The 22,575-nt window shown below is 39.8% G+C and overlaps 1 protein-coding gene across 1 annotated transcript in view; it reads left to right on the top strand.

Annotated features, from left to right (window-relative positions):
• The window catches only part of DNAJC1 (DnaJ heat shock protein family (Hsp40) member C1), a 196,008-nt gene that overhangs the window by 103,187 nt on the left and 70,246 nt on the right, over positions 1-22,575 (top strand). The window contains exons 7-8 of the mRNA XM_045007600.1: positions 4,311-4,401; positions 7,981-8,147. Of these exons, the coding sequence (XP_044863535.1) occupies positions 4,311-4,401; positions 7,981-8,147 (258 nt within the window). The remainder of the gene's footprint in view (positions 1-4,310; positions 4,402-7,980; positions 8,148-22,575) is intronic.

The raw sequence follows: 22,575 nt of genomic DNA, 5'->3' as shown, positions 1-22,575 counted from the left end.
GTTCCATGAGGCAAGTCTCCCCTTTTCCAGCCCTTGTGGTGTTTTCTCTGGTCTGGCCTCCTTGTGTGGGAAATGAGGGGAGATCAATGAAAGCTAGATGAAGAGAACCAGAACAGCAAAGACTGATCAAAGCAACTAATTGAAATCTCCAGTTCCGTATATCAATCCCAGCATCATCAAAACTCCACCATAAACAAAATGGTAGTTTTTCTTTATTTAAAAAAAAAATTAAGTGAGGATTAATTTTGTTGCTCTTCTCTATCAAGAGCTTTTGTGGTACCTGGCACCACAGCACTGAGCACATTTTGTAAAGGACATTCCATTCATCTGATCTGTAAATTTACTGATAGCTGGCAACACTGTATGTAGTGTGGCAGAGCTGTGAAAACCTTAACTTCATATATCCATGCTTCTGTGTGATAAAATGTGGACCATTATGTTGCATTAAACTATTTTTGCCTTGAAGTTTCTTGGATTTTTAAAACGTAAAACTGACAGATTAATGGTCTAATAACTTTTCTTTAATACACTTGTTTGAAAGATCAGCCAATCAAATCAAAGTTGCTATGTATATATCTGTAAAACTGTACATGTGTTTATACATGAAACAACACACACAGAGCTGGGAGCCTACGTGTCACGACTTTGATACATAATTAAGGAAAGTGTAATATATTACTATCTTGGTATTCTTTTCAAATGCTTCTATTTCTCAAGCAAATTCCTTCAAACAGGAGGAAAACACTTGTTCCTATTAAAGTGTACCCAAACTGTTCCTGTTAGGCAGAACATTTCCAAACTGTTTGTTTTTCTTTGGAAAGTTGGGCTTTGATCCAGATCCAAAATTTGTTGCTTAGGCTGCTCTTTAATTCTTTAAGAGGACTGAGTACATAACAGGTATGAAATGTAGATGTAGATATATTTTGAACTACTGGATTGCAAAAGAAAGTGTCTGGTCAAAAATGTGCTTAGAAGTCTGATTTATCCAAATTGGGGGTAGGCAAATTGTATTTTTTATATTTATATTTTCAAAATTTTGTAGAATAATCCCCATCAGTTTGGCCTGAAAATGATCGAAGTATGATAAAATTGAACTCCCAAACATCTTGGAAAACTAAGAGCCGGAACATGAGGATTTATAATGGAAATTGCATTTCAACCATAACTAAAGATATACGGCAAAAAGTTCACTGCAGGATTGGGCAGTAGCAAAAATATGTTGGTGAGGGAGAGAACTTGTATTCAAACATAAGTGTCTGATATGATTACAAAGTTATAGAAAAAGTTACTGTTAAGTAAATTACTTGGTATAATTTGTTCTCCCTTTTAATTTTTTTCCTAGTGAGTCTTCCTATTTCTAAAACTTTTTGTAAGTCTGCATTTTTTCCAGTTTCATTTTTAATTTCATTGTAACTTATTTGGGTCATATGTAGATGTAGATATACATATTTAGACATACATAGGAAAATTTTGCCCTCAGGGTCATCTTTTTAGCTCTTACTGAACCTGGAGAGCCAAATGCTCACATTTGAGGGCAGAACTAGCCCTATAAATATTTTAGGAGTTATTTTTCCGATTTCTGTCTTTTTGCACAGATCTATACATGTTCTTTTTTTTACAAGATGTGGTGCTATAGTGTTCTTTCTTCACATTATGCTGATATTCTGATCATGCAAAAATAAATTGTATTTAATAAAATAATATACATACAGTCCAGTACTTGTTTGATATCTTTTAACCTGAGCAATGCTTTAACTGCACTGATTACCCACTTTATATAGATACATCAAATTTAGTATTGCTGTTGCTTTATCTGCTTCTGACTAGTTTTCTTTGTTTTTCTGTTCTTGTCTCTCATTTTCATCTGAACCGCTGTTCCAATTGTTCCATGATTGACACACTAGAGAGATTGACAGTTACCCTCTAGTGCCTGCTGTCTGGGGGTCCCATAAGCAATAATGGATTTTGCACCAGAATTTAGCATCAAATATTGGTTTTCAGTGCTAAATCAGAAATGCAGGATTGACTGTATCCTCTTTAAAATCATAGCTTTAAACAAAAGCATCCTTGGGATATCTGTAAGCCAAAAATCTATGTACTTAATGTAATCTGAATTCCTCCAAAATTCATAGCAGAGGAAGATTAAGAGTTTTATTTTTGGTGATTATTCTGGTTAAAGGTATAAATAACCACATGAATACAAGGAAAACTTCTTGTGTGTAAGTGAGGATTCCAAATTTCCGTTTTAACTGAAGAGATAAAAACAGGATAGATCCTAATTTTTCAGTGATTTGGTGTAGAAAATAGGAAGTCCCTTTACTCTTTTAAAGGAGTTGCTATCTTGTTCAAGATGCCTGCTGTAAATGATAGCCATCCTGTATCACATGCATACACACATGTACAGGCCCTTATCCTATGAAGATTGAAGCATGTGCTTAAATTGTGCACTTCAGACCACATTCTCTGGCATACTATGTCCAAGTAATGCAAAATGGAAATACCCAGGGGAGTATATCTGCCGCACAGAGGGATCTCTCTTCTGGCATAAAACTGTCAGGGGTGACATAGGCATCTCGTTCCTGATTCCCCCTCACTCTGCAGCAGCTCTCACATGTAGCAGGGCTGGACGGTCCCAAAACATAAGTGTCTAAACTGCAATGCAGATGAGAATCCAGCCCTCTGAGTAGTCCAATTGCCTGTAATGGGGATTCCTCACAGGGCATAAAAGACCAGCATAAGGAGTTGTTTTTTTTTAAATATTTTGGGTGGATTTTTTTTATCATGATCCAAGATTGTAAACTCTTTGCCGCACGGACCATCTTTTCATTTTGTGTGTGTGTGTGTGTGTGTGTACAGTGTGTAAGCTTGATTGATGGGTTGGGGCCTCTAGGTGCTAACACAATGCATATAATAATTAATTGCATGTAGCATCTGTGTGGTGGACAACATTTTTTTTGTATATCTGCCAACAGTGGGAATGTAGGGTGCAAACAGAAAATGACTGCTTAACACAGTTTTTAGTAGCTATTTTATTAAAATTGTTTTATTGCTAATAAAACAATTTTCTGATTAAGTCTATGCTGCCACAATGCAAATAAATTAAAAAAAAATATTTTAAAGCTATTTCCTGGTACAGAAATAGCCAAAATCAAATAGTGAGAATGTTTACAAAAAGAAACTGAAAAACTGATTGCTAATGTATAAAGGAAGAAATAATTAGTTCATTTTGATATTAATAAGTTAATAAAGGTATAGTTGTTATTTTAGGCAATAACCTAAGTAAAATTAAGTTTACTTAATGTAACTAATTTTGATGTGATGGAAGGAATGTTGTGCATGTCTAAAGTTAATAAATGCAGTTGCAACAACTTCCATTTCAACACTTCTGTATTTTAGTCCTTGTTACTGCTTGAATGCAGATTTACTTAGTGCATAAATAGGAATGCAACTTTAATTCCATTAACTGGCCATCATTGCAGGAAAACTCTCCCTTGCTTATCTCAACCTAGAAATCCTAAAAGCTAAAATAGACAGCCTTTCTCATCATGAATTAATTTAAATCTATTTGAAGATTATTATTCCTGAGGATATTTCTGTCCATAGCCGTCTTGTCACAAATCTTACTCTTACAAGTGCTATGAGTTTCTAATGTAAATCTGATAAACTGGTTTCTAGCAATAAAGCTAGTGAAAACCATAAAAAATGTTTAATGATTGATATTTATGCTTACCTGTTGATGCCTTTTTCACAATTTTTAAAGTATTATTAAGAAGGGTTTTTTTGGTAGGGTCTTCTGTATTGGATCTCACATTTGCTGACGTCATAAATGATTTTACAGCAAGATGTCCCCGCAGTAGAAAAAGAAATGGCAGCTTTAATTAAAACATTTATTTTCAAATATCTGTGTAGTGATGAACTTCTTGCTACTTGAACTTCCAGATTGTTGGGGTGAGCAAAATGGGTATATGGCTTCTTAAAGAGCTAATTAGGGATGCATTGACTTCTCATGTACAGGACCATTAAAATACCCTTCTGAAGGTGGGTTTTTTCCCTCAGTTTCTTTTTAAGTTGTATGTGTGTAGTAAACTTTAACCTCAGCATTATTAATTATGGACTTAACACAGAATTTCTGTGTTCAAGGCAAGTCATTCCTGTAACTTGAAAATTGCTGTGTCTCAAGTGGAATAAGTGAATATATTTCATTTGCTTTTGTAAAGAATTAATCTAAAGTGAAATAATTTAAAACAGTGCCATTGTAACAAACTTGTTTATATAAAGGATGCTAATGTCATTGCAACATTTTCTTAAAGGATGCCAGACAATTATATGTAGAATATAAAGAAACAAAAATGAAGGCGAGAGAAGATGCCCTGGCTAGAGCTGAACTTGAAACACTTCCGAGTGAGTTTTTAATACTGTCTTAATACACAATCAATGTAATTTATTATACGATAGCTACTATAGAAGATGAATGGGAAAATATGCTTTCATTGTTCTGAAATTTGTTTTGCAAGTTATTTTTGCTGTCTGTGAAAGAGACTTCTGTGATACGACTTTTGAATTTCACTTAATAACCTGTGCTCTCATTTAAATTGGATACAGGTATGTCCGTGTATAAACAACTATGTGATTAGTCAGAATCAAATATTTGTGCACTGTATAAAACAAACAACTGCTGAATTCCAGTAATTTGGCAAATAGTTTTGCTCTTGTACCAAAAGTACTTCTGAGTTTGATAATTTTTTATAGATTTATTAAAAAGATTTTATCTAATAAAATGTAAATTGAAAGAAATGTTATTTAACAGTATAGGCAAAGAAACTCAAAAGTAAAGACTTTGTTTATGTTGTTTTCAGAAGTGGCCTCAGGTTGTGAGCCTGTGTGTATTATTGTGTCTGCATATAATTGCAGGTATATTTTATAGTCCTTATGTGCATATGGGGTTGATTTCTGTGTGCTATAAAATGCAGCCACAGTTACTTGCACCTATAAAAACGTAGATGCAAACTTTGGGTGCAGAGTTGTGACACTGTTGAAATTGGAACCTTAGGGTACTAGATCTCTCCACTCTTTAAATACAAGGTGAAAGCAATAAATAACTAGCATGCATATTTTAATATTGAGACTGGATGATATTCCCTTTTCTAATTCCTTTTTTGATCATAACCACACTTTTAAAACTTGTTTTCAAAAGAAGCTAAAATGTGTTTGTTTGAATTGAGTATAATGCTTCTATATACATTTTTGTATTTTGGCATGAGTACTAAAAGCTAGTAACCATTGTGGAGTATAGAGTACACATAGGGAAAACCCTTAGGAATGTATAGTACAGTCCCATTTGCCCATGGTCTGAGTGCTGTAAAATCAGCAGAGATGACTCAGCATAATTTGGTACCATCTCCCCAAAGCCTGGAGTGCAAAGATCATTCTGCTGTTCAGTAATTATAGGATGCCAGCCACATAGGGTGCTAGCTATATACTTCATCTAGCAAATTGTAGTATGGAAATGTGAACACTGCAATCAGTGTTTATCAGTAACTTTATGATATTAGACTGTATTGTAATTTTGTTTCATTTGAATGATGACCTAGAGCATATCAATTAACAACTTTTAATATTTTGTTTAAAAGGACTGGTTTGTGGTACTAGAAGGACAAATTCAAGTAAGAAAACATTAAAATTTATAGTGGTTTGCGATCCTGTGTTTATATTATTTTAAAAATGGTGAATAAACTTTTTCAGCATTTTTCTCCTGAGTACTGGGAGAGGCCAGGGTATTAGTTATGAAACTGTGATTAGTAGAGTTTGTGGTGGAATTTGACACAACCTTAATTGGGCCAATATATGGAGATACACCTGTCTCATAGAGCTGGAGGGGACCCAGAAAGGTCATCAAGTCCAGCCCCTGCCTTCACTGGCAGGACCAAGTACTGATTTTGCCCCAGATCCCTAAGTGGGCCCCTCAAGGATTGAACTCACAATCCTGGGTTTAGCAGGCCAATGCTCAAACCACTGAACTATCCCTCCCCCCCAATGATATGGAACAGTGCTGTTACTGGCTAACCATGTGGTGTTCATCTTATATTTTAAAAATAAATGAATGTGTTGAAAAGGTTACAACATTCAGGAGTATAGACACATAACATTACAGAGCATAGACATATCCAGTGTGTTACTGAAGTCAGAATATGTTATGTAATAAGAATTCTCCAATGGTTACATGCAAAACAAAAAATCTTTTAATGTTATTAAGTTCATTGTATACTTCAGAATTAGTATATAAAGGCTGAAAATCCCCAAATGTGCATTTCAATTGTCCCTTTCCTTCTTAATTTTAAAGACCATCAGTGGACTACTGAGTTCATAATAACATTTCCATCTACCTAATTGAGTAAATGCATTTCATGCAGATTAGCAATAGCTGTTTTATGCTGCCTGTTTTTCATGATCTAATTGCTAATTTACCCTCATGTCTATCTGCTTTACTGCTGAAATTGTGTAATATTCTCTGGGGGATTGAACTAGAACCAGTACAAGGGGGAATTCCATATAACTTGCAAATAGGAGAGACTACAGCATGGAGGTCTTATTAACATGGGGCATTGCTAGAGAAGATACAAAGTGTGAAAAGGTAATTTCTTGATAAGTAAATATTATCCTACCAGGGAATCTCTCTCAGAATTTTAGCTTATTCTATTGACACCTGTGCATGGTTCCTGTTAGCACTTCTCACTATATTCTAAACCTTTTTTCTCCTCATTTCATGTTTAAGTGTAAAATATAATTATTAAATCCTCCATAAAGTAGATGTTTGTAAAAATGTGTTTTAAAGAGAGCTTGTTTCTGTTATTGATGTAATTATATGTAGCTATGTTTTTTTTATTTACAGAGCTATAAATAAGTAAATATTTTAACATTTGAATTTTCTGGTTTCTCCATTTAAATTCATGTGGTTTTCCTAGCAACCTAACTTGTTACAAGGATACCAGAAGAAAGATACAACGCAATTCCAAAGTGCAACTTTATTTGTAGACTTAAAAGTGATTTTCCATTGAACCAATAGTATATATGTAGATAAATCCCCGGTAAGGGATGTTCCTGTGACCGTAGATAGTTCCTTGGTCTAAATCCTGATATCAAAGAGGTGATTTATAACTCCCAGGACTAGCCAGCTGTCAGTTTTCTTAGTTGGGAACTCAATTTACTTGAAGAGTTTGAGCAACTACCAAGTCACACTCTGGCAGTATATGCTAGTTGGTTTCTCTCCTGTTTTGGTGAGTTTACACCACAGAGTTTTTGAAATTCAGAATTGTAAGGGTCTGCTTTTGAGATGTTGTTCTGTGGGTCTGTTTTTCAGAGAGGCTGAGCACATAATCCCATTTGAAGGCCAACTGAATCTGAAGGTGCTCAGCACCTCTGAAAATCAGGCCTGAGATCTACATCTGCCTAAAGTTCCAAATGTTAAAATAAAGATATTTGTAAATTAGAATCGAGGGGGTGGGGGGAACTAGACATCAGCTCAAAAAGATATACTTTGTTCAGTGCATTTGAGGAAGGGGGAAGGCAAAAGTGACTTTTGAGCTACCTTTCTGCCTCATCCATTCCTGAGGTCATCTGGTCCTGTCTTGACATGTCCTCTACATGAGGCAAGGGTATTGGATGGTGTAGTGCTGACTTTACACCACTGGGGGAAAACTCCTGCTATCCATTTAGGGGAACTTTCCAGCTGCAGCTCGAAGCGAGTCCAGGGATCTAGCCCAATGTGTATTTACCTGTTTCTTTGTAGAAAAATAAAACATTATGCTGTGCAGTTTTGGTTATGACAAACATTTGTCTTCCTTCTCACTAATAAAAAAAAAATTGAATCCCTTTTTTAACAGAAAAGCTCAACTCAACATTAACCATGGAGTGGCTAGGAACACCTCTAAATCATGTTTCTGGGCAACACTAGTAATAGATCATTTCTCTTTATTGTTGTAGAGGAGAAGAAACCTAAAGTCAAGAAACCAAAGTCTGAATTCCCTATATATACTCCTTCAGACTCCAATGCATATATACCATCATATGAACATGGAGCTTCTATTGAAGAGATTGAGGAACAGATGGATGATTGGCTGGAGAATAAGAACAGAACATACAAAAAAAAGGCAAGTTAAAATTTCCCTTTACATTTGTCAAGTACATTTAAAAGTTGTTCTTTGAGTGATTGCACATGTGCATTTCGCTCTTGGTATGTATGCACCCTGCACGCAGTCAGCAGAAATGTTCTCCTCAGTGGTACCTGGCGGGGCTGTTTGAGCACACTCTCTTCTTACCATGCAGTGCTGGTGCCAGTATAAAGGGCCCAGCCAACCTCGAGTCCCCATAGTTCCTTCTTACTGCCTGTGATGGTCACTGGAACTGCTACTCTTGCTTTTGCAAGTACTATGTGACTGTGTTCTCTTGTATTTTATTGTAAATAATTTAGTGTTATTAAGGACGCTCAAAGGGTGCCATACCAGTTCGGAGGATGCCAGTCTCTGCTTTTTCTTTGTTTGCAAACACATTTCCCATTTCCTCAGTGCTTGGTTCCATATCACCGCAGATTGTTAGGTGTTGAGTACTGAGAAGAGGGATACACCCGCCAGTTTATTTCTACCCCTCTCACAAAGAACTTCTGGTCCAGGAGGTTCATTCTCTCCCTTTATGTGGGAACCATAGAGGAGGTTCCACAGAATTTAAGAGGGAACGGTTTCTTCTCCCATTATTTCCTAATTCCAAAAGCAAAGGGGAGTCTCAGACCTATCTTAAACCTGTGTCAGCTGCACAACTATCTCAAAAAGATAAAATTTCACATGGTCACACTAACATCAGTTTTTTCCTTTTTGGATCCTGGAAAGTTCTCTGTCTGGGTTTGTCAAACCAGAGTCTCCATCCAACATATACTTAACTATCTAGGTTCACCTGGCAGCAATATCAGCTTTCCATCCTTGTGTGGATAACTGTTCTGTTTTTTTAAATGAAAAGGCAATCTGACTCTGTAGAGGCCTGGAAAGATTGAACCCTCAATTAAGGTAGGATTTTCCCTGTGGGACTTGATCTTGATCTTGTCTACTTATGAGACCACCATCTGAGCCTTTAGCAATGTGCTCCTTACTGCACCTTTTGTGGAAGGTGGTTTTCCTAATTGCCATTACTGCTGCCAGAAGGGTCTCTACATAACATAAGAACATAAGAAAGGCCGTACCGGGTCAGACCAAAGGTCCATCTAGCCCAGTATCTGTCTACCGACAGTGGCCAATGCCAGGTGCCCCTGAGGGAGTGAACCTAACAGGCAATGATCAAGTGATCTCTCTCCTGCCATCCATCTCCATCCTCTGACGAACAGAGGCTAGGGACACCATTCTTACCCATCCTGGCTAATAGCCATTTATGGACTTAGCCACCATGAATTTATCCAGTCCCCTTTTAAACATTGTTATAGTCCTAGCCTTCACAACCTCCTCAGGTAAGGAGTTCCACAAGTTGACTGTGCGCTGCGTGAAGAAGAATTGCATGCCTTCTCATCCGAACCACCATACACAGCTGCCTTTAAAAATAAGTCGTACTTATGCCCTCATCTGTGTACTCTCTATAAAATAGTTTCCAATTTTTATGTCAGTCAATTTACTTACCTGTATTTTACTCCAAACCACATGCAAATAGGGACAAGTAATGGCTACACACATAGGACGTTAGACGAGCACTGGTGTTCTATGTAGACAGGAACAAACTGGTTCATCAATCCACCCAGCTGTATGTGGCCAAGCGAACAAAAAGAAAGTCTTCCAATCGCCTTACAGAGAATTTCATCTTGGATAACTTACTGTATCCACGCTTGTTATGATCTTGTAGGCATTTCACCACCAGACAAGGTGACTGCTCACTCTACAAAGTTGCAAGCACCCTCAATGGCATTCCTAGGTCAGATCCCTATCCAGGACATTTAAGCAGCAACCTAGTTATTGGTGCACATTTTCTTCTCCCATTACGCCATCACCCAGTACTCTAGCGATGATGCCAAATTCAGTCAAGCAGTACTACAGTCTGTGTGTATGTGAACTCCAATCCCTCTGCTTATATTACTACTTAGGAGTCACCAAGAGTGGATTGCACATGTGCAATCACTTGAAGAAGAAGAAAAAATGGTTACTAACCTTTCGTAATGGTTGTTCTCTGAGATGGGTTGCATATGTCCATTTCATGATTGGCCCTCCTGCCCTTCTACATCAGAGTTTCGGGAAAGAAGGAACTAAGGAGGCTCAAGGTTGGCTGGGTGCTTTATACTGACGCCAGCAGCACATGGCCACAAAAGGCACTTGAGCCACCCCAAAGGTGCCATTGAGGGAAAAATTTCTGCGGACTGTGCATGGGATACATACACACCAAGAGTGGACTGGACATGTGCAACACATCTCAAAGAATATCAGTAGGAAAGGATGGTAACTTTTTTTTTTACTTTACATTTAAAATTTTATCTTCAGTTTTATTTTTTTCTGGGTACGGCCACGGTGACCCCAAGAACACCTTTATGCCGACTGGCAAAGGGAGCATTCAACCTGACATTTTCAGAATATCTAGCAAAATAGTTTCTTGTATGGTATCCTATAAAACTGTTGTCACACTGATCATTAATATCATCATGGGTGAATGTACAGGTTGTGCATAAAAGATTTTGTATGTGTGCTAGAAATATGTTTGTAAAGTATGTTTTGGAGCTAGTAGACACACAAGTCTGCCGTAGATAAAGGAATGTTGTTTTACCCATTTCCAGTCTCTCCAATGCAAATTGAGCAAGGGGAGGCAAGAGACAGTGGAAGCACATTTACCTGTAAGATAAACAAAGGCCTTGTCTACACTACAGGGGAAATTTGTTCTAAGCTACACAATTTGAGTTATGTGAATAGCGTAACTCAAATCAACTAGCTTAGAGCTCCTTACTGCGGGGTCCACATTATGCGATGTCAACAGAAAACATTCTCCTGTTGACTCCCCCACTCTTCTCAATCCGGTGGAGTACAGGAGTTGACGGGAGAGTGATCTCTTCACTAGACCCGCTAAATCAACTGCCGATGCATCAATCACCGCATGTCAATCCCCTGGTAAATGTAGACAAGCCAAAAGTAATTAAACCAACTGGAGAAGCAAGTGGACCAGAGGAGTAGAGAGACAGCATGGTGACTTCACAAGCAGCAGGGGGGAAAAACTTTATCTGGGGACACACATCAAAGAAATATATTTCAAAGGTTCACTGGTCTATAAAAAGAAGGGAGGAAACCCCAGAGTTACCGATCACTGAAGAGACATAGGGAACAGCACCTTTTGAGCCTGTGAATGGTGGATCCTCTTGGCCTGTAGGGCAGGAGCTGCTCTTTTAGGGAAAGATACAGCTTGCTAGAATTAAGTTTTAGGCACTAGAAAACATGTTGTTTTTGTTTGTAACCCGTTTTCTATCTCTTTTATTCTTGCCTGATATCACTTAACTCTGTTTCTTCATTACTACACTTATTCTTATTTTATTACAAAACCTTCTCGATGTTATATTGAAGTAAAGTGGGAGTCCTCAGCTAAACTAACAGGCTGGTGTATGCTCTGTCTCTTTGGAGCCAGCAAACTTAATCTCTGTAGGTATCCAGTGAGAAGGACTGGACACTGCAGGGAGATGTCTCTGGGGAACTCAGTAACTGGGGTTTGCTGGTTGTTACCTGCAAGGCAAGGTATTGACTGTATGTCTTGCTAGCAAACTCCTTGAGACTGTCAGTCTGGAGTGACATACAGTTTAGTAGCACCAAAGCTCTCACTTGCTGAGGCAGACGGGTGACCCAGTGACGTACGGTTCTGGGTTCCCTGAGGAGAGCGTTACAGTCATGTAATGTGGTATATAGCATGTGGTTATGCCAGGATAATATCCATATGCTACCAATGTCCAGAGAACTATAAATCCCCAATCAAAGAACATAACAGCAATGTCCTCCTTCAAAGTTTGATTATATCAGAAGTTCAACGACTGTTGTTAGAAGTGTTGTAATGAGATGTATGTGATTGATCAAAAACATATGCAAACTCTATGTGGTTGGTAATATAATACTCCTCCTTTTGGCTAGAAGGTCAGAGTGTAGGGTGGATTGCAGTTATATGGAGCTGTAGCTTTCTCTTAATGATTGTAGTTAATAACATGTTGGTGGCAAGGATAGTCTATTCTCCTGTTTTATGAACATCGCTTTCTTCTTTGAGCATTTGTCCACATGGATCCCATTGTAAGTGTGTGCGCCTTGTGTACCCAAGAATGCAATCTTTTCCCAGCAATGTCTTTTGGGGCTACACATGCACCCTGTATCCCGTTGCACCCTCCACAGGGAGGGTATAAAAGGCAGAGCACCCCCACCTGACACTCAGTTCTTCTCACGGCCCATGGTAGCAAGTTGGAGCCTCAGTGTCCTCCTGGTTACCCTGCAGTATAGTTAGTTAAGGGTTTTTTAGCATTATTTAGTCTAGTAGGTTAGCTTTAGATGAGTTATATTTGGTCATTGGTTTATATAAAAAACAAAACTATTTTCTTATTGTTTATACCTCAGTACTAAGGACTAGGTCTGATGGTGATGAGCAGCCTGCAGGCTTTAAAATCTTCCTTGCCTGCAAAACTGCTAAGCCTGCTAACAATGCAAATTCAAAGTGTGCGTTAGTTTAGGGGAGGTTCACATCTCTTTCCCTGTGCCATCTGTAATTTTTTTTTCTAAGTGTACACAGAGGGCTCCTGATACCCATTCGAAATTGTTCCTGATGGAAAAAATCTATGTGGAGTGCGTCTGACTCTGGGGTACACCCTCAGCAGCAGTCTCTTGCTTTGAAAACAGTTTCAACAAGTGCCCTGGCTACAAGAGATGCCACCCTGGGATATAAGAAGTCTTCTGGCTCCAAGAGCCCTCATGCTGTTAGCAAACACTGAGTTTCATCAGCCCTCTTCAGGTCAGTCAGTGTCTCCTATTACCCAAGGGAGGACGGAACAAAGATCTCCAGGCACATCCTGGCATCAATCACCATCCTCAGTATTGGCCAAGAAGTCAGTCTTCATAAGCCTTATATAACCAGGCTTCTATGAAACCCCATCAGTACTGTGAGTCTAAGTCTAGGGATTCATGTTCCTTAGCCTCAGTGCCACATCCTATACTTTTGGGGACCTCAGTACCATACTTCCTCAGTACCATATCCAGACATGACCACTTCTGGTATGCTAGCATGGGTACTGGTTGTCATGGTACCTTTGCTGGTGATGCCACCTCCTTTGTCTGCTGAGACTGTATTTTCATAACTCGTACGTACCTTACAGTTATTTTGGAATCGGCGTCCATTGTTGGATGTTTCTCCTTTGTCTGCAGTATGCAGAGCTCTACCAGCATCAGAACCTAAGATACTGAAGATAAAAATATCTCTGTGCCCAACTTTGCTGGTACTGATGGCTATCTTTCGTGTGCGATCTAAGGGTCTTCCAGTTTTACTCTTCAAGAATCTTCTCCATTAGAGGAATTTTATTCATTTGCATCCTCATCTTTGCATAGTAATTGGAGTCATTCTGCTAGGAGGTTTTCACCTTTGACTAGGTGACCTGAGAGTGCCCTTAATGGAAATCCTTCTTGTCATAGATCTCATGCTCCAAAAAAGTCTCATATTCCCTGGTTCCCACCTTTATGGCACTTACAAGCCCTTACCATTAGGACCTTCTGAGATCCTGGAACCTCAGAGTCAGCAGAAGACGAAGGAGGAATATGATGTCCTGTGTATCCCTCTAGGCATATCTTCATCATTGATTAAATTGATTTCTCATTGAGCAAATAAATTGACTATAGACAACTTCAGAGCTTTCCGGGACCTCCTTGAAAGGATGGTGGACACCAGCACCTTTCCAGGATCGCCCTAAAAGGCTAAAGATCCACCTGGAAGGTGTCAAGGAAAGAGCTCATAAATTCTTTGATGTTTTATACCTGATATCCCAGGGTCAGTTAGCTATGCTGATTAATGAAGGCATTATTGAACTCCGTAAGAATTTATGTCAAGCTCCAGCATCCGTCTTGGCCACAACCAAGAAGGCAGATTGCAGATACCAGCTACCACCTGAGGCATTTTAATAACTTTTTTATGCACCTGATATCTGGTTTGTAGGTTGTAACAGCAGTTCACAAAGAATCTAGGTTACCTGACCTGCCTAGGTGTACCCTCAGGGACAAAGAACCTAAGGCGATGGATCTGCTGGTGGGGGTGGAGGGAGTTTATTCATCTGCTTCTTTGCAATTTCAGAAAGCTAAATGTCATGCTTTAATGATTAAATATAATTTAATGTAATGGGACCAGGTTTTACTGTTGTTGGAGAGACTTCACTGTTAGGGCAAAGACAGCTCTGCATGTGTCTCTGGTTGCTTCTGACACTGCAGTCTGGTCAGTGGCCACAGTGGTGAGGTGACTGAGAAGAGCAACGTTGTTGTGGTTGTCAGGAATTCCTACAGAAGTTCATAGCACTGTTGAAGATTTGCCTTTTGAGGGCCATTTTTTTAAAACTCCAGAATGGATGAGGAATTGCACTTACTGAAGGATTCCAGGCACCACTTTGGTGTCTCGGTTAATGTTCTTCTTCTGAGAAGGAGCATAAAGGAACATTTTCTAGACAGTGATTTAGATTCCAGTTCAACAAGGTTGTATCTTCCTCAAGAGATTTGCCAAAATGAATCAGATTATCTCATCTTCAGTCTCACCCAGTGAATCTGCCTCTGCTTTATGGGTTATATATTGTCTACTGCTTATGTGTCTAGTACTTATTAATGGTTTCCCCCTTCAACCTCCCTGACTTTGGCTAAGGTTTTTCGAGGTGTATTAATTGAGCAACACAGCATAGATTTCCCTGTAGAAATTTCTCAGGAGGTACTTTCATTTCTTCCTTGATGTACAGACTTTCTAAATGTCTGCCAAGGTATTTCCTTTTGCTAACTACCCACATCAAACATCCTAATGGCAGAGGCATCCAAGTTGGGCTGGATGCATCTTTGGACTCTCTCCAGATCCAGAGCATGTGGTCCCAAGCAGAGACCGACTTGCATAAAAATATGTTAGAGCTCAGAGTATCTAGCCTGCAATGCTTTTCTACCACTCCTTCAGGGTATTGCTATTGAAATTCTGATGGCCAACACAACAGTGTATAAACAGGCAAGGGAGAAGGCAGGACCCAGCACTCTAGTTTTCCCCTAAGTCCTATGCCCTTTTTCCCAGCTCTCTGTCTCTGGTGCCCCAGCTGCCCATCTCTGCTTCCTGGAGTCATCATGGCAGCTCGATCTTGAGTTTAGCTGGTAGAGTTCCTCCTTTCCAGAGTGTTAATAGGGCATCTTCCTCTGTGTCTCTATGCCTGTGCCCCTGCCATCCCAGTGGTCCTGGACTGGGAAGCCGTATGCTTATATCCTATTTCTGATAAACTTCTTATAGCCTTTTATCTCCCAGGTTCCCAGAAAGATCATGTCACCTAAACAGAAAGCACTCCATCAATCATGAGTGGAAATTGAGATGTAGAATTAGATCAGATATTTCTAAAATGGGGAGTTCCCTTGGTAGAGCTGTTTGCTTCAAATGTGAACATGAAGTGTCCAGCATTCTGCTCCTGTAATCAGACACTGATAAGTCACTCAATCTCTTGTAAACCCTGCAATGCCCATTAGGCATTGGGTGAAAGTACAGTGGCCACCCACGTGGGAGCAACCCATTGGGGCAGCCTCAGAACAGAACATATGGTCCTCAACTTTCTTTTCACAGCTTCCCGGCCAGTTAAAGCACAGATATCACAGATTGCAATCCGTAAGTTGAAGTTGGAAAGCAACTGGGGTTTGTAATATCACTGCTGAATTGCTGAAGACAGGTGCGTGTATTTTTATCATAGCTATATAGGCTTTTCCAGACCATCTGGTGTACTACTGTTATCCCCAGTGATTGGAAGAAGTGTTGTTCTGCCTCCATTCAAAAAGGATGGTAAGGCAGAATGTAGCAACTATAGAGGTGATATGCTGCTGCTAACTTCTGGGAAAGTCTTTTCTCCCATGTTAGCATCTTGAATCAATGATACACTTTGTGGCAAAGGCCCAAATACTCAATGCAGCTCTAGAGCTGGTGGCTCCATTGTTGATCAGCTTTTTAAGAAGATGGCTGAATTTAATAAGCCATGGGTGGCACTTTTTATATAAAGACTTCCATCAGGCCTTTGATCAGTATATCAAGTAAGTTTGTGGGATCTGAGGAGGTGACTTGGTGTCCCTGGGAAGATAGTATCATTAATAGAAGAGGTCTATAATGGAATAGAAAGCTCTGTTAGAGTTAATGATAAATACACAGCATAGTTCCCTGTGTCCATAGAAGTTCAACAAGGCTGCGCTCTATTATCATTGTTCAATAGTGGCATTGATTAGTTGACAGATAAGCTTGACAAAGCAGCTGTTGGTGGCATTGGGCTGAACACATTTCTGTTTTGAGATCTCGAATATGCCAATGACGTCTTGTTGGATCAGTTTGATGAATTGCTGCAGCTGCTGGCCAATCTGGTTGGGCTAAAAGCAGTGTGTGTTGATCTGGTTATTTATCTGGATAAAACTAAGTTCCTGACCATTGCCATCAAGCAGCCTCCAGGTCCAGATTATGACCAGCTCAGTATTAAATCTGTCTGTACTGGCCATCAAGTACGTGGCAACTGTCAAATATCTGAGCAGCATCAGAGTTCTGGAAGATGCTAAAGAGGCAGACATTTATAGAGCAGCAACTTCGGCCATTTTTGGGGCTCCTCAGCGGCCTCTGTGGGGAAGTCATGACATCAGACTTTGTACAAAGTTGAGGATCTATAGACTCATGGTCATACCAACTCTGTTGTACTTAAGTGAAATATGGGCAATGAGGAAGGCTATAGAAGAACACCAGATGAGTATTTTTTGATTCTCATTGTCTTCATCATCTGCTCCATATTAAGTGGCACAACAAGATCACAAATATAATTACTGCCAATCAATATGAGTTTATGGAAAATAGCTCCTGTCAAACTAAATTGATATCTTTTTTTGGATGAGATTACAAGTTTGGTTAATAAGACAGGCATTATTAGTGTAATATACTTAGACTTCTGTAAGGCATTTGACTTGATACCACACAACACTTTGATTAAAAAACTAGAACTATATAAAATTAGCATGGCACACATAAAATGGATTAAAATCTGACAACGTGATCAGACTCAAAATGTAATTGTAAATGGAATCATCATGGAGCGGGTTTGGTTAGGGGTACAGCTAGGATCATTTCTTGGTCTAATGCTATTTAATATTGTATCCAATGACCTGGAAAAAAACATAAAATCATCACTGATAAAGTTTGCAAATGACCCCAAAATTGGGGGAATGGTAAATAAGGAAGAGGACAGGTCAGTGATGCAGAGTGAACTGAATCGCTTGGTATACCGGGGACAAGCAAATATGCATTTTAATATGGTTAAATGTATACGTGTACGAACAAAGAATGTAGGCCACATTTACAGCGTGAGGGACTGTATCCTCAGAAACAATGACTCTGAAAAAGATTTCAGAGCCTTGGTGGATAATCAGCTGAAAATAACCCACCAGTGCAACGTTGTGACCAAAAGGGCTAATGTGATCCTTGGATGCATAAACAGAGAACATGGCCATACTGGGTCAGACCAAAGGTCCATCTAGCCCACTATCCTGTCTTCCGACAGTGGCCAATGCCAGGAGTCCTAGAGGGAATGAACAGAACAGGTAATCATCAAGTGATCCATCCTCTGTCACCCATGCCCAGCTTCTGGTAAACAGAGGCTAGGAACACCATCCCTACCCACCCTGGCTAAGAGCCATTGATGGACCTATCATCCATGAACTTATCTAGTTGTTTTTTGATGTAGCAGTGGTGAGCATTGAAGAGGGATTTGAAGGAAGACAAGGCAGTTGCCTTATGGATCAGTTCTGGGATGGAGTTCAGTTCTTCAAGAGCAGTTCAGAAACATGCTTGGAGACTTTCGTGTGAGAAGCTGACAAATGGGTGGATGAGATGGGAGCTGAGGAGAGGGGTGCCTTTTTCACTGTATTGGTTTAGAGTTGGAGTCCAGGAGTTTCCTGACTTCCATCTAGGATCCTGATGCACCTTTTGAGTCTATACTGAAATACCCAAATGGATGAATTTTTCTGTCTTGTGATAATGATGAAGATCAGGAATTATTCTTTGGTACCCATGCCCCTTCCAACTGTCTCACTAGCCTCCACTGTCCTTTCCACAGAGGGTAATACAAAATAAATGTGCTTTTTATTATATTCTGCATTTCCATATAACTCTTGTGCACTTTATCATTCTGTGTATTGGACAATATGAACTGAAGTCTGAAGGAGGAACTCATACCCCGCCATGCACTAGCATGGGCTGCTCTGTATCCTGATTCAAGCCAGAGAATAGGGATATGAGAGGGCAAAGTGATGGCTTCTGGAACCCTAACTGAGAATTGTCTAATTTTGTAGATGTTCACATTTTCTGCTTGCTTCATTACTGAAAATTGCCAGGTAAAATTGTGTATAGTTGGTTATCTAACTCTGGAATGGGAATTGGTGCAATATCAGTGTCATCATCTGTTTTTAAATCTGTTTCCCTAAATGGGGGAACAGCATAAGTAATACTGAAATCACTGAATTAACATAACTAGGCGTCTTAGTGTCTGAATTTTTGAGAGCGTCATTATAAAGGACTTTTTTGTGATGCTGACTTTATCCTCCAAGCAACATGACATTCAGAGCGATTACTGAATTTGAAAGTTCCGTAAAAAAGTTACCTGTTAAATAATGAATGTGATGCACTGAAACATTTGTTTCTAAAATTTTGTTTCTTTGGTTTTCATTCTGATGTACAATTAAGTGTCTGGATTTTCTTCAGATTAGCTCATCAGAAGGAAAGTACAAGCAGCTTCCCTTGTTTAGATTGAGCTTCTACTTTAGTCTTTAGGTGAATTCTGGTGATGGATAAACAGTGCTGTGTATATACTTTCGTTGGGATTTAGAGGCTATTTAAAGGATACAAATGTCACAGTTTGTATCCTGCTTCATCACATCAGTTTGTTGCTCTGTATATACTATTAAGCCACCTATCATATTACTTTGTAGCCATTTAATCCTTTACCTTCCTGTTACCTGTCTAACATGTCTTCAGATCACTTTTAACTAGACCTGGGAGAATGAAGGGAAAATTATTAGTGTACATGTTTTGTTACATCTGAATTATTATTTGATCTGATTTTTGTTCTGTTTTGTTTTCTGCAAACATTAATGCAAATAATTTTTTTAAATTCAAATATCAGGAAAGGAACTCGTATTCATGCCCAAAGTGCACATCCAGATACTCCAACATGGCTTTGTATATTTGGGAATGAACATAGTATTAGAAAGGAGGAAAAGACTAGGAGAGTGGGAGATCCAGTGATTTTGAAAAATAAATAAATACAGTGAAGTGATCCTTGATCTTTCTTTCTTTGTCCAGTAAAGCAGAAATGCCACACACACATCCCTCCCCCGGCATCAGTGGATGGGGGAACTTGATGGGGCCAGTGGTAAAAGGGGGACAGTCCCTGTAGCAAGGGGGGAGACACTTACCAAGGGACCATAGATAGCGCCTTCCCCTGGGAGTCTCTGGCACCCATTGGCCATCAGGGGGAGAGGGGTGCTGATTGGTCAGCATTCCCCAGCTCCCAGGATTTAGCCCAGTGCAGGGACATGTGAAGCCTCTTTTGGTGCCTTTCCAGCAAAGAAAAGGTTACTCACCAGCTTCCAGCAGCAGCAACAGGAGTCATCCAGATGCAGAGGGAGGCTGGTAAGGATCCTGGGGCCGCTTTCCCCAGGGACAGAAGGTCTGCTCCAGTGAGGAGTGGGCCCACTGTGGGGGTGATACCTCTGCCCATCCATCCCAGCATGGGGGCTCTGCCTTCAATCAGAGCAGGAAAAGCTGTTGCAAAATATACTGACACTAGTCTTTATGACAATTTCAAAAAAAAAAGTATCCAAATTTAACTTTCCTGCTTAAGTACTTCAGGATAAACTATGTAGACTTGAAAAAATCCTTAATGTTACTCTGCTTGAGGTTGCTAACATGCATTTTTGCTGCCAACATGCATAGCTCTTGAACCATCAATTGGTTCATCGGTGTGGCTTCAGGCTGTTGTTCAAGCCACTCTTCTGCTTGCATGTGTGGGATCTTCTTGGTGGTCTCGCCCTCCTTCTTGTCACTTTCACTATCAGTGTCACTGTTCCTCATACCAGTTCAGTTCTCATGGTAGCTTGTATCAATGATTCATGTTTTCCAGAATGCCTTGCCATTGACTGAATGAGGCTTATAATGTTTGGTGGCAAAAACAAATACCAAATGCTTCCATCTTTTTATCAATAGATTTTCGATGGCAGGGTGAGATGGAGCATTATCCATCAGTAGCACCACTCGGATAGGTAATGATTTTGACATAAAGTAATCTTTCACAAGTGGAACAAAGTGTTTAAAAAACAGTTGGAGAAAATGCCTTTATCCATACAAGCACTGCACTGGCTGTAGTAATGGACAGGTAGAGCTGACATAGTGACGTTTGCAGAACAGTGAGGTTTCACACTTTTGTGAATGAACAGCACTGGGAGATGGAAATCCCCACTTGTGTTAGAAGTAGCCATTAGTGTGACCTGATCTTTACTGGGTTTAAAATTCTTCACCTGTTTTTCTGAACTGTCTGCCAGTGTCTTGTTTGGAAGCAGGTGCCAGTACAGGCCCATCTTGTAGTTAAACTCTTGGTCCCAGGTAAGTTCATGCTGTTCAACAAATAATTTGAAAGTGTTTTTAAATTAACATTAGAATCCGCTGTCAGTGACTCTCCTTGCATGCCCAACTGCTGTATTCCATGCCGATTTTTGAACCGACAGCGCGACCCTGGGCTTGCTTTAAAATGGTCCTCACCTTTGTCTGGATATATTTCTCGGTAGAGTAACTTTGCCTTTTCTGTAACCATCATACTTCTTATAGGAGTGCCTTTTGATCTTGTGCAAACCACAGATGGATTGCCTTATTAAAATCAGCAGCATCGACTTTGCATCCAATACACCAGCTTTTTATTGCTCTGCTGTCTTTGACTTCTTTTGCAAGTTGCTTTATTTTTTTTCCTGGCTTTTCTGAATATTTGTGACGGTTGATTTCCTGATACCATATTTTACTGCTATGTTGTTGAGGCTAATACCATTGTTGAGGTTTTTTAATATTTCTAGTTTTGTGTCAATTGAAAGTGTGACATGTTTGCACTTCCCATTGCTTGTTATTGTGCTTAGCCATACAATATTTCCTTGCTTTTTTTTTAATCTCTGCTGCTGCCTGATTGTGTACTTCCAGTTTCAAATTAGGTGTGCAGTTGACCAGTCAGTTTGTAACTCTAGTGTTCATATCTCTGGGGTTTTACTGTATGTGAGCATAAATTGTGTGAGGAGCCCTGAGAGGTGTATTTCCTTCCTCAAGTATGAGGACTTAATAGCAAGAACTTATGCTATATATGGTGGGGTAGCATGTTTAAGGTATGACAGAAAATTTAGATGGCAGCAGAGAAGCATGATTTACCCTGGAACTTGGGATTTGAGATATGACTCCTTATCAGCTTGCCCAGCTGGCATTCACAGGCAGCGGGTTGCCAGTACCAAAACCTCGTTTTCAAAATATGGCTATAAAAACCAATGTGTACTTCGCATTAATGATGGGAAACATTTTTGTACCCATGAGAAAAAGTGAAGGTGAGCAGATATTCTCTTCAGAATGTCCTATTTCCCTCTTTCTCCTCTTCCCCTCCACCCCCATTTAGGTGGAAAGGACTGTATCTTCCATCCCTCCCCATTGCTTATATTTGTACTGTAGTGTACCAGTCTAAATGTAGTTTATAGTTGTGCTCTGCACACAGGTAGTTTTAGAATTAGGCAATCTTTATGACTTTTTTAAAACACAAACCAGACTCAGCGTACTCCTCCTGCATCAGTTCTACCGACAGCCTGTGACTTGTTCGTCCCAAGACAGGTTCCCTTAGCAGCTCCAGTTTTGTCCATGACTCCGGAGAGACTGGAATGTGCTCCTGGACCTCATGAATTGTTTGCATTGGAGGAATGAGGTTTCCATGTGCTCTGGTCCACTTTCCTGCTAAAAGGGCCCCTTCTCCTACATCAGATCTGACACACTCTGGTCATTTTCCTACAACACATCTTTTTGTCAGCTCCATTGGCACCTCCATTTGTACCAGACTCTGGTTCCTCCACATCAAAGGACTCGGATGATAAGCATGGTCCACCACTCCTGTTCCAAAGAGATGCCTGCCTGGAGGTTCAGACGGCGCAGTGGCAATACCTTTTAATGCCTTTGCTTAGGAACCACTGGTACCCAGCTCCCTGGGCACTGCTGCAGCAGCATCAGGATCAACAAGGTTGGCTATATTGGAGATCATGGCCCAATATCTGCCCGGGAGGAGATCCCCATTTTACTGCC

This window comes from Mauremys mutica, chromosome 2, assembly GCF_020497125.1.
Source record: "Mauremys mutica isolate MM-2020 ecotype Southern chromosome 2, ASM2049712v1, whole genome shotgun sequence".
Lineage (NCBI taxonomy): Eukaryota > Metazoa > Chordata > Testudines > Geoemydidae > Mauremys > Mauremys mutica.
The sequence above is the reverse complement of the archived record's forward strand: the minus strand, read 5'-3'. Positions and strand labels throughout refer to the sequence as shown.